The sequence below is a fragment of the Vidua chalybeata genome, chromosome 1 (genome assembly GCF_026979565.1).
Source record: "Vidua chalybeata isolate OUT-0048 chromosome 1, bVidCha1 merged haplotype, whole genome shotgun sequence".
NCBI classification, from domain to species: Eukaryota; Metazoa; Chordata; class Aves; order Passeriformes; family Viduidae; genus Vidua; species Vidua chalybeata.
The window spans coordinates 23,229,738-23,242,739 of record NC_071530.1 but is presented as its reverse complement, the minus strand read 5'-3'; the positions used below and the strand labels follow the sequence as shown (position 1 = coordinate 23,242,739).

The window sequence follows — 13,002 nt, the reverse complement described above, 5'->3', positions numbered from 1 at the left end:
TGCAGACTATTGCATTATTAAAGCAACAGTTTAAGTGGTTCTCTCTAAACACCTCTCTTCCCTAGCAGTCCTCTCTCAATAGCTGTAGACAACCTGATTCATTTAATAAAATACATCTTTCTCTTCTCTTAGAAGGCAAAGAAGTCATATCTTCATCTAAGAAAATAGTTATTCTGTTATCAAATTTCTTACCTCCTCCAGGAAAACCTGAGTTCAACAGACAGTTTTATTGAGTTACTACAGTTTTGCAGTCTTAACATGAGCTTTCTAACAATTAAAAGCTACATATTAAAGGCACATACCTACAAGATTCAAAATATCTACTGTATTGATATATACTGATATATCTATTACTGATATATATAATCCAGTGTATTATAGGTTTAAAACTGTAAAATAAATGGATCAATTACTTTACAAGTTTTCATTTGCATGTATGATTTAGTCTGTCTGCCTCTCCACCTTGGTAAGTTTGGGGTTTTTTTTAATAAAAATGCAAAAAACATTTCAAAAAGTGTAATTTCTCAGTTAGTCCTCAGTTGCTGGAAATTCAATAATGGAGCCAAAATCGTTACAAATGATCTATCCCAGCACAGGACTGGCAAGTCAAAATGCAGAGCATTCATCTGTACCACATCTCTCAAAAATTACTGTATTCATCTGCACAGACCTGGGAATTTGCATTGAGATGCTTCCCCTGAATGCCACTCATGTCATTGTAGAAGCACTGCTTTCACAAATGGACTAAGTTATTCTGTAAATAGTATCAGCCTTTCTTGTCCCTTCTATCTGTAATGACATTACACGAATTCTTGTCCACTCAGAACTAAATTGGACTGCCAGTGTATGTCATGCAGCAACTTCCAAACTTCCCACAGCATGTATTTTCAGCCAATGGCAATTAGGGTTATATTTCATTAAGTAATAAAAGTAGAGTAATTGTTCACCAATCTCTTAAGCCACCCAGTTCTCAGTAGTGATTTCTAAATTCATTCCTTGTCCTCATTAACCAGAGAGACTCAAATTACATCATGAATACAAGAAAGATGTTTAGTTTTGCATTTTGGTGGAGCCGTAAGTGGAGAAATCAAAAAATTCACTTCAATTTGCAACTTCTAATAAAACAAAATTAATTTATGCACATTTAAGGAGTATAGCGGTACAAACACACTATCCATTCTCTACAGGGAACTGACTACAACAAAAAAATTATGCCAGCAGGCAAGTAGAAAGTGTCTTCTCTGGACATACTAAGACAGAAGAAGAAAGGAAACAGTGTGCAAAGTCTCATCCAATTCCTTTATTTCCACTCTCAAAATGAATGGATTATTTTATGCCCACTCACCCCCAAAAGTGACTGTTTATAGCCTGAGACAAACTTACCTCCATGGTGTAAGCTGGGGTGTGTTTAATAATTTCTCCACTATGCAAAGTCCTGATAATAGCAAAGTCAGCAGTAGCAGCTCCTCCCCTTCGACTACTGCATGAGGATATTTCATCACTTCGAGATCGATCAGTTTCAATCCCATCTTGTATTGATTCTTCATCTTTGATGCTTGCTGTTTTCTTCTTCTTTTTCTGCTTCTTTGATCCATTTTGACCATCAGTTTGTGCCTTCCGCTGCCTAAATTGGGCAAGCTGTAGAGAAGACAAAATCTTGTTAAAGGTGAAAGTTTTCCTCTTTATTACTAATGACATCCTCTACAAAGCCTTACCCACTATTCTACATATAGCTTCAAATGAAGCACTACTGAAAACAAGGTGGAAGTTAATATTGCATATGTGAGACAGACCTAGATTATTTTTTCCATTTACATACTTTGCTTTAACAAAATCTTAAATGTAAACAACACACTCAATTAATTCCTTTTTCAGTTTCATGCTCACAAGTTACTGTTCCACAGACTGATAGCTAAAATTTGAAACAGTCAAAGGTAAAGGTACAAATGTCATTATAAAGGACAAATGCAATGAAATAACCTGATCTCATTTTTCAGTTTCATAGGAACCTTAAAATAATTTACAGAAAGTCCTTTTAATTTTTATTTCAGAGACAGATAAAGGCAAACTTCTCTTCAAGCAAGCATCATAAAAAAAATTTAAAAAGTTAGCTATAACACAAAAAGCTCATCAAGTTAGTGAAAACACAAAAAAATAGCAAAGTAGCAAAATACTTATTAAGGGAATACTCTAAAACCAAAAAGTGAGCAGATTACAAGACACACTACCTTGTAGCAAAACATGCTGATGAACAAAAAGTCATAGGTGAGCCAGGCACACAGTTTAAAAACCAATTAGTATGTAAGCTATTCAAATACGGTAAGACACTGCCTTTTGAAGAGCTTATCACTTTTAATCACTTTACAGTGGTTTACACAAGAAAATCCATTTAATTTTTTTTTTCTTAACAAGAACAGAAGTTTTGTTCAAATAAATAAAACAAGCACATCGGGGTTTACCAACTAAAATTAAAAACTAAAAAAATCTTATCAATAAAATCTGAAAACAAGAATCATTACTTTTCAATTGAAGCATCCAACATTAAGTACTACAATACATTTCATAAATGTAACTCCAATGTAAAGCATACAAATAAAGCCCCTAAAGCATTAAACTTTCAGCATCAACCAATACTCAAATATCATGGGTTTTTTAAATAAATATGCTGCAATTGTAAGAAAACAAATATAGAAAAGATAGCATATTTGCTCATGATATTCACCAGTCGAGAAAGCCAAGCTTCCATCCAACTTCTTCAGGAACACCCAAACCAAAAAGGACACACGATCCCCTTTCCCAGTCACCGTTTGGTTACAGTGCAGGATGTCACCTGAAGGGCTTTCTAGTTCTCATCTGGCCCCAAGAGAGCTGAGAAGCCCCAGTCTAAATGCATCACTGAGAGATCAGTTCTGACTCGTGGCTGGTTTATGCTTTTGTCCCTTCATTTGTATTTCTTTGTGGGTTTCTTTAGCCTCCTCTCCTTTCTTAGGACGACAGCTTGGCATATGGCTCCTGCTCTGTTTACAGGAGGAGGACCTCAACATGTGCTGAGCCAAATATGCTCACCTAAGTACTTAATACTTACCTCCTCCCTACTACTTTTCTAATTAGTTAAACTTTGTGATTTTTTTTTTCTATTTTTTAAAATATGTATCTTTTGTTATTTCACAAAAATCCATTGAATTCAAAAATTCTAAACAAGAAAAGAAAGAACAGTCCCTTCTACTTCAAAATTTAAGAGGAAAAAAAAAACCCAAAACAGCCAACCAACCACCACCAAACCCAACTAAAGAGAAATTTAGTTTCTCAAAATGATTTAGTTTCTCAAAATGGGAAGGGTAAAGGTTCCAGTTGTTCCATTAGGATATTACTACATTCTCCTAAAACTATAAGTTTATCTCAAAAAAATTAAATATTTTCAGTTTATCTTATCCAAAAGAAAAGCAGAATTTGTTCAAATGTCCCAATGACAGAAAGCAAACAACATGACTTCAAGTGTAACTACTCAGAGATTTTGCTTTTTCAAATGTTTTATTTCTAGGTAATAAATTACATGTAGTGCCACTGGTCAAGAACTCTGTTCCCCAACTTGATTGAAACCTTCTGTAATGGAAAGTTAAGTTGGCTTTTTTAAAGCAGCTTTACAGTCTTTATTTGTCTACAAAATTAGATGTGTAGCTCAAGGACAAATGAATTACTCCTAGTCTCTCCTCAAGTATTTTGCATATTTTAACTGAAGCATCTGGGCATGCCAGATTTCCCTCCTTTCAAAATTAAGTTGTCGACTTTCACTTCTTCAGAATTAACAGATTAAAATCTACCATGGCTGTTACAAGCAGATCCTGGGTTTTTTTTCTGTTTAAACACTGACAAAGATGAGCACATATGAAAGCTAAACACATGCGAAAATGAAAATGTTACATTTTTGTATTACACCAGTTCTCAACTGACAAATTCCATATGAGGATCTAGGACTTTGGAAATAACTGCACTAGTAGAGACAAACGTATGCACAAATCAGAGCACTTTTAACCCCACGCATTCAGGTACACAAAGAACTGTCCAGCTACTAATGCAATATGATTTAAAATTAATATTTTTAATCAAATTTTAAAAGCTAGAAATAAGAGAAGCAGCACAGCAAAAAGCTACTGCTGACCAAAGACATTCTGTGATGCTTACATCAAAACAGGCGAGTCTCAGATACCAAATTCCTTCTCATGAACTACAGTCGAGGATCTATCATTGTTCCAATGACAAGCAGGGAAAAGTCCACCAGCAGTCATGGCAGCCAAGGAAAACAAATTCTTTAGAACTAAAATTTTCAATTAAAAAGAAAAATACTTCCAGATTTTGTATTTCTCGAAAAATAGATTTGTCCATAACGAACAAAATGTGAAACAAACACACACTTGATACAATGTCTTACCCTGTCTTCCAGGCACACCAGCTTAGTTATGCCACAACTAAGCCTGTTGGGAACTTAATGCTGCTCCCATCAGTTCTGAATCTGCAGTTTTGAAACAATTCAATGTCAAGTCTCTGCTGAGTTACAAAAATTGCAAGCAAGAGCCAAGTGTGTAAACACAGGAGGTACTCAAGGAGGAAGGATGCAAAGAAACAGAAGCTGAAGGACATTCAGAACAGGCTCTCTGCACTGATATGCCTCTGAGAACCAAGAGAGAATGAGCACCTTACCCTGGGAAAGCATCGGGAACACAGTCAGCCATGATCCACGTAACACATTTTTAGCACACATGAAAACCAATCCAGAGCATTTTTAAACACTATTCACCTATCTGTCAAGACATTGCCTCCAGCTTCTCCCATCATGCTGATAAGATCTTGCTTGGATCCTGCAAGTGGTACTGAATCCTGTTAAAAATTTAATCTGTATTTTTCAGTAGTGAAGAACAATTGATTTCGATCCTTGACTCTCAGCTTTTGCAACTAAATAAACTAACAACTTGCAATTCCCAGCTCACAGGTTTTTTCAAGTCCTGCTTCTGGGCAAAAGCCTAATATTCTTGGAAACAGGCATGTTCACTTCACAGCATTTAGAAAAAAATAAATTATTGTCTGCAATATTTCTATCAAATATCCAGTGTACAATGAAATGAGAATGAAAATATGTTTCTTTCCTTTTAATGCATAAAAAGGGACAATAAAATTGTGCAGGAAGAATTACTTGTTTATTTCCAGATTTTCAGAAGTGCCATTTACAACAGCTACTCAGCTTTCCATGAGTTTGAAAAATAGGAAATGGATATTAGCACTAAATTCTGCCACAAGATGTTGTCTCTTATAAACAGAAAAACACTGAGAGTCAGTGGACTACAATAGAGCATCATGCAGACTGACAATGGGTATACTTCTCAAAATCATTTCCCACAGCATAAGAACAATTGAATAGAAGAACGTAGGTATTTAGATGATCCATGCATTTATCAAGTTCTAATTATAACTTCCTACTCATTAATCCCAAACCAATATACTAGCATCAACTGCCACATCACAGACTGCACCAAAACTACCAACACCCTGGTACAACACTATCTTCACTTTTAAATGCCAGTATCCTCCAACTGGCAGAAGTCAGAAATGTGGAGAAGAATCAATCACTATTAGGAACTAAATACTTATCCTTGAGACAGAAGGAAACCAACTTGCAGATTGGAGGGGATTACTTATGTAAATCATGTCAGTTATGACAGTTAATGTACTGCTATAATTACAACAGCAGCATTATTTATTTATTCAGCTACCTTCAGCAATCTGGACTGTTGGGTAACACTGTCCATTGATTAGTTTCAAATATGGTCTGACTGAACTATATCTAGAGTAAAAGTCCATGGTAAAATAAAATTTGGCTCCAACATAATGCGAAACTTAATCTCTTAAGCACTTTAAAAAAAGTCTGAACAAAAGCTGCAACATTTAATCACTGCCTATATACCAGTGGAAGACATTACTGAAAAACATCCCTGAAAATCATTGAAGCTACATTTGTAAAGCATCAATAGCTATATTTTTAGTTCACATGCATAAAATACTTTTTAGAACAGAAACACATTCAACATCATTTAAAATTGCATGCTACTTTATGAATGTTTGTTATTCTTTAACATTCTCAGATAATGTAACAGATTGGACAGCCTTATTTTAAGAGGTATTACAGTTAACAGAAATTGAAAGCACTCAGGGCTTCCAAAGAAGGATGTCAGGAAATAATATAAAATGTATTTGCTGTAGTTACTGTCAAAAAAACCCCTTCTAATTGTGAAGAAATCCATAGGTATAGCACATCCTGTACAAGTACAGCTGTACAGTCACACTTCATGTACCTGTACACAAACATTATTAGATTCAAACTTCAACTTTCTAAAATCAAACTCATCTCCAATTCACTGCTATGCAGGCACTTCTTACAGAAAGAGCAGGGTCTTGTACATCTCTCACAGCTTCTCTTGAGTACAAACACCTATTTCTTTTTTTATACTCATTTAAGGAAAAAGTATAAAAGGATGAGTCACAAACTTACAGACTGACAACAAAAAGTAACCTCAGACAAGCTGCCACAAGCAAATAATTGCACTTTTTTATTTTTACACAGTACAAAAAGAGCATGAATGGAGATCCACATCATGATTTTGCATTTCTCAACTACTGTAACTTCAAAAGATGTTCCAGACACTGCTTAAACTTCAGATTAATATGTCCTCACAGACAGGGACATATTCTTTGTCAGAAGTTCTAAAACAGTCTGGTGTCCAATGAGAAATGCTCTGTGCCAGACCAGGTCATACTTAGATCACTCATTCAATGTAAGACAAGGACTTCTGAATCTTCTGGACTGTAGCTAAAAACAGTAGTTAATGGCTGAAAGACAAACTGACAGCTCTGTAATATTCTTTATAGATAATCTGGATGATAAAATTGAATACATCTCAAGCAAGTTCATGGATCACAACAAATGGGTGGAAAGCCAGATACAGAAGAAGGAAGAACTACCATACAGTGAGACCTCAACGTGCTGGAAGCCGAAGCCCATAACCCTCACGTCCTGCACCCAGGATGGAATTATCCCACATTGCAGTAACAGCTGGGGACTGACGGGGTGGTGTGTGGCTCTGCTGAAGAGGACCAGAGAGCTAACTTGGCAAGCTACCCCAGAGTGAGCAGCATGCCCTGGCAGCAATGAAGAGAAACCATTAAACTTTGAAATGACTCTCAATGCCTACCACGGTAAATGACTAAAACATCAGTTTGGTGATTAAATACTTACGGCTTGACTGAAAAGCCCCCAGGTAATCCTGTTTTGTAGAACAGAATTTGATAACAATAATACCATTTGTTATTTGAGACTGCCTCATAATACAACAGAAAAAGCCCAATAAGCCTAACAAACAAATCCTGGCTTCAGTGCTTCAATGCAAAAGCTTTATCTAAGTGTAGAAAGCATATTTTAAACTTTCTATTTAGCAGACTGAAAGTCTCCACAGGAACAGTATCTGCAACTGAGTATAATGAGGGTAAGAAAAAGTGAAATAGAATTTTTTGTTGGGTGTTGCTTGAAACTTTCCATCAACGCAAAAGGCACAAATTTGCCTCAGAAAGGTATAGTTACTCTACATATAGAGCAAGTGCTACAAAATCCACTTTAAGCTGCACCTGAATGTATAACATGCATTGTGACAAACTGTATTGTGTAAGTGGTAACTACGATATATCCCAGACCCAGACAGACTCTGGCTGCAAGTACACAGCAACACTTGGATATATCATGAAACTCATCATGATAGATCATAACCAGTGCTGTGGTAGAAAGGCTCAGGCTTTTCTAATGATACTGCTCCTAATCCCCAGTCACTGAATGATAATGACATATAAATTCTGGAAGATTACTGAGAGTGAAAGTGAAACCAAAATATGTAGCCTGAGACAGACTGCCACCGTGTCTTAAAAGATGAAGGACTAATTTAAGAATCACCTGCCCTAGTGATAGATCAAGTGCCTACTCCCTCTGACCACGGGTAAGTAATTATTCCTACAGAAGATTTCAGCAACAAAAAGAAGAAAAAGCAGAGCCCTGAGGTGAGATTTGTTTTCATCATTTATTAAGCACATATATGTCCCAAGAATTCTTTACTGGGATGTTCTACAAGCCAATAGTAACAAACCAAAAAGCCAACCTGAATTTGAAATTTTGACATGGTTTAGAAGTTGGACATTTGCTGTGGTTTAAGCTTATCCATCCCACCTTACCCTGGACAACTGAAAATATAGCTGCCATAATCTCTCTCTCTCCCTTGAGAGAGTCATGGAGACAGCAACACTGAGGTTTAGGCAGTAAATCTCACCTGAGCTGTTTAAAACTCATCTGCTGTTAGGCTATCAAGTTTTATAAAAGCTACTCTGTCCCCTGAAGAGATGTTGAACAGTTAACTGGTATTAGAGAAGAAAGTGGCACTTTGTCACTTTTATCATATTCTCAGAAGGTCTAAGCACTAAGGGTTGTCTTGGCAAAGCACTAACTCCTGAAGTATAGGTAAGTTTATAGTGCCTGCTTTCTTCTAGGTTCCTGATGTCTATACTAAGCAAAGGATAACTGAAAGTAAGGTGAATGAAAAATTGCCAGCACAGATAATAAACAGATGTCATCTTAGTGAAGCCTACTGAATCTATTCTGCTAATCAACAAATAAGAGAGTATCACAACTCTTTTCAAATCTGAGATAAAAACCCACAAATAGAAGATAAATGAGCAAGCAACCTGCAAATACTTTAAACATATTATGTCACGTAGCTGAAAATCCAACCTGTAAGTAAAGAATTAATGTTCTTTGCAAGTTTCAATCTGCTTATCTGTTGAGCCAAACAGAGCTTTAGGTTATTTGCTCTATTCAGCAGATGTTGAATTTACTAAATGGGAAACATTAGGCTGAATGAACAAGAAATAATCACCCAGAAATTAAGAATTTTCAATCTACTGATTTTTATGTTGCACTCACAGCCAGGTTTTCCCAAATAGCTTGAACAAGACCTTAGAATGTCTCTCCTTATGGAAACTTAAGTGGCTCATGAGTATTACTTGATGATAGTAAGAATAAGAAAATTTCCAAAGAAGAAATCCTAGTGTCTTCCTAAATAAAAGCCTGAGTGTCTTTCAGGTTCAGAGACAGCCATTCCTTTGGAGTCCTCTGAAGAAAACCAGTGGGATCACCAGGATTTACAATTATAAATAGCTATGGTATCTTGAAGGACAACACAAGACAATGAGAGGAACAGCACCTCAGGCAATTCTTTTTAGTCTTTATCAAGTTAAGAGTACTGTTGGCAGCACTAATTACCAAGGGCGCTGAACTGGAATGAACCCCGCCAGATGGCACTGTGAGATGGAAAGCCTCAGAATTAGTGTGGTTCTGATCTGGTCTGCTCTTCCCCATCCCAAGAGTTTAAATAGGAACAGATCTAGGACCAGATAAGTTCATTACAGCTGGGTTATTTTCTGGACACAGAATGGAAGTTAAGTGCATGAAAATTCACTCTAAGTCAGATTACAATGACTGACACAAGTATACCAAGCACATTTCAATGCTGGATTGCTTCAACAAAAGCAATGCCTCAAAGTAACTTCTAAAAAAATTGCTCAACTGGCCTTTAACTAAACTGCTTGTACCTAATGATTTATATACTGATCCTAGTTACTTTTTAATTTTACTCTTCTCATACTGAATGCTGCCTCTCTGGTGATATTGAGGGCCAAAAAAATCATCTGACCCACCCTGGTACTGAATGCCCCCAAAGTCAAGAGGAAATAACTGGATTGGGACAAGCTGTTAGAGACAAAAATGAGAGGGCAACAGAAGCTTGTTTCATGCTGCTTTCTACAAAAAACACAGATCATCCATACTTGAAGCCTAAAACATTAGGATCTTTGGCCATCCAGGCTAAAGGCGCTGACATAAAACCAAGTCTCATTTACTCTTCATGAAATGAAGAGGATCACCAGTTGGGTGCTGTCTCAAAAGGCAATGTCTATCAGTTACTTTTGCCAAGTTTCAGAGGCTCAGTAACAACAGGAAGGCAAAAGAGTTATGCATCAACAGAAACAAACTCTTGCTCCACTAGGTTCTGTTTAACACCAACTTTTAATTAAGAAGTGGATCCTGAAATATTCTTCAGCTAGGCTGAAAAAACCCCAAATGGCACAAAGTCAAGTCTTCAGTGTCCCAAAACCTTTTGAAACAAAATTTGGAGGGGAGGTGGGGAAGTAGGAGGACTTATCATAATGTTAACAAATGGATTCACAGACATGTTAAAGAAAAATGTTTCTTCCTCCACTCCCTAAGCTTTTCTAAAATAATCCAACTTGCCATAGCAAGTAAATTCCAGGCCAGAGCTAAAGTTCTGTCAATAATGGTGATACAAATGTTACCAATTATTTAAACTTTCATAAAAGAATGAGGGAAGAAAGGTTTTACTGCTTTGCTAAATGGTGAGTTTTTAATAAGTTTTATGATGCTTTCCACTAATCTTCGAACTAGAATACTTCACTGCTTTGCCATGTCATCCTTCACATCTCACTAAAGTCTTTTGAAAATCTGCACCCAGAAGATGGCTTTATATATTAATTCATTCTTAGAAGTTCATCCTAATATTAGATTTAGATAGTCTGAAAGCATTAATTGTTTTCCATACAGTTACAGTACCATTCACTGGACTGTATGAACACGTTATCCCACCATCCTTTAGAAACAAAAGTATCAATATTTATCTTCAGGCACTTTTCTGAGGTGTTCTGGTATCCACATAAGGCTATGGGTAATTTCAGCTGTGGCATCCATTTAAGAAGGAAGTGCAGGACCCTAAACAAGATGTAAACGTAGATGAGATTCTATTAACTGAAACAGCTGCTGTTTTAAAGGTGTACATAAGTCTACACTATGATCTTAGTATCAGTTTCCTATGAATGAAAGCACAGGATGTGATATGCTTTGCTGACACAAACAAAAGACAGACTTTAGAAAGTGCACAGAAAATTTGATTCTCTCTTTAAGTCAAGCTAACAAATGATCATATCTTAGTAGCACTTAAAAGCTGAACAGTAAGTGGTAGAGGCTGTGACAGGCAGAATAATACATAAAATTTTTGAGCTCCAAAAGGAGACCCTACCTATCACGGTCTTGATGTGTAACAACATGATATCCCTCCACCTTAATGAAAAGTTGCCAAAATTCAAAATTGCCAGATATTGTGTTAAAACTTAAGAATTTCTTGACTAATAAAACTAAGCCACTGGTGGCATGTAGTAGACTAAATTAGGCGGGGTACACATGATACATGACACCATCGAAATGGAAGGTAGATTGCTGTGTGTTTCTACTGGCTTAAGTCATACACAGCAATCAAGACAAAGCTTGTGCTCAATAAATCTGATCAGATGAAGATACAGGTAAAACAAAAGCAAACAACTAACAAATAACCAAAAATGCCTGGAACTTGCAAAAGGTATCACATCTCAAAGCCTTTGAAACAGATCAAATAATTGCCTACAAACCACACTTGACAGAAAAATAATTAGACAGAAGCCATAATTAGTACACTATTTCCTAAAGGTGAACTCCTTAGCAAGTTTCTGCATTGACATTTTTGTAAGGTTGTACAATTACAAATATGTTTAAGATTTTTAGTACTTTTCTCCCACTCAATTCTTCATGAATTCAGCCTTGTGAAACAAGGCTTCACAAGGCTGCCTCTTGAACAGAAGGCAAAAAGCACTTAAGCATTAAAACTATGTATTAGGTTGCAATTTTATGTCCGCTATTTCTTTCAATATTGTGTTTCATTCAACAAAATTGTAGGGTTAGGCTTTACATTTACTGCAGTTGATGTCTACAGACCCAGTGAAGTCCAGTGAGTTACAAATAGGATCAATTTTCTCATTCTTACTTGCAGAATCATACTTCATGAACTGTTCACAATTAAATATTTAAATAAACTATAAAGATGAATATGTCACAGACCACACGAAATACAAAAAGAAGTAATGGATTTTCACAGATAGCGAGCATCAGTCAGGCTTAAGAAAAAAAATAAGCCCCAAACATTTATTTTACAGCATACTAGCAACTTAGAGGCTAAATATACACATTAAAACATGAATCTATTCAGAATTTCAATTTCTGGAAAGCAGCAGAGTCATCAGACAGATATTGGTATGTATCACCAAAATAAATTTACTAACAATCTGACTATTGCTTATGTAGTAACTTCAATTTATTTATTCTTAAAGCAACTGGTTTTACACCTGTTCTTTAATAAGTATATAGTTGTATCAGCTGTTTGACTAAATATAGTTAAATCAACAGCTGGAGACGCCTTTAATTAATCCCTTGGAGTTGTTAGAGGGTAACTAAGAAAACAACTGCAATGCAGTAACACGGTTAAGCATATAAGCATGTTAATTCCACTATATTTAGGTCTTAAAAATACTCAAGTCAAAAGAAATGTCTTACAGAATAGGTACAGTCTAAAAAGCAATGGAACTATGTAATTAAATACTAGAAGCAATCAGGTGGTTAGCAAATTTCTGCCTTATTCTGTAATTTTCTTCCTGTGCTGCCCTTCTTCCCCAAAAAACAACCTTAAGAAAACATTTCTGAGATGGTAAGGCAGTGAAAAAGTGAGTCTATCTTTTTCTTGAGCTCAAAGCAAGGCTAGATTTCAATCTAAATTTTGGTAACAATGGATGGAAAGAGGCAAGTCTGGTTCTGGTAAAAGGGAAATTATTTTAATATCTCGTAGGTGCTAATTTTGCTTCTCAATTATCATTTTCTTTGTATTAAACACACATAACTGCAATTTATCACATCCTAGAATACAGACTTTATCCCTCATTTTTAACAGGAATCTGAAAAGGGAAAAAAGTTATACACCACACTGAACTTCAAAGACAAGCAGAACAAGCCTGGTATTTCAAACAGAAGTTCACACGGTTTCT

General features: G+C 35.9%; 1 protein-coding gene across 3 annotated transcripts in view; it reads right to left on the bottom strand.

Moving 5' to 3' along the window:
- The window catches only part of AKAP9 (A-kinase anchoring protein 9), a 106,203-nt gene that overhangs the window by 79,690 nt on the left and 13,511 nt on the right, over window positions 1–13,002 (bottom strand). For all 3 annotated transcript variants that reach the window (XM_053948673.1, XM_053948760.1, XM_053948852.1), the window contains exon 2: window positions 1,384–1,638. In XM_053948673.1, the coding sequence (XP_053804648.1) occupies window positions 1,384–1,638 (255 nt within the window). The remainder of the gene's footprint in view (window positions 1–1,383; window positions 1,639–13,002) is intronic.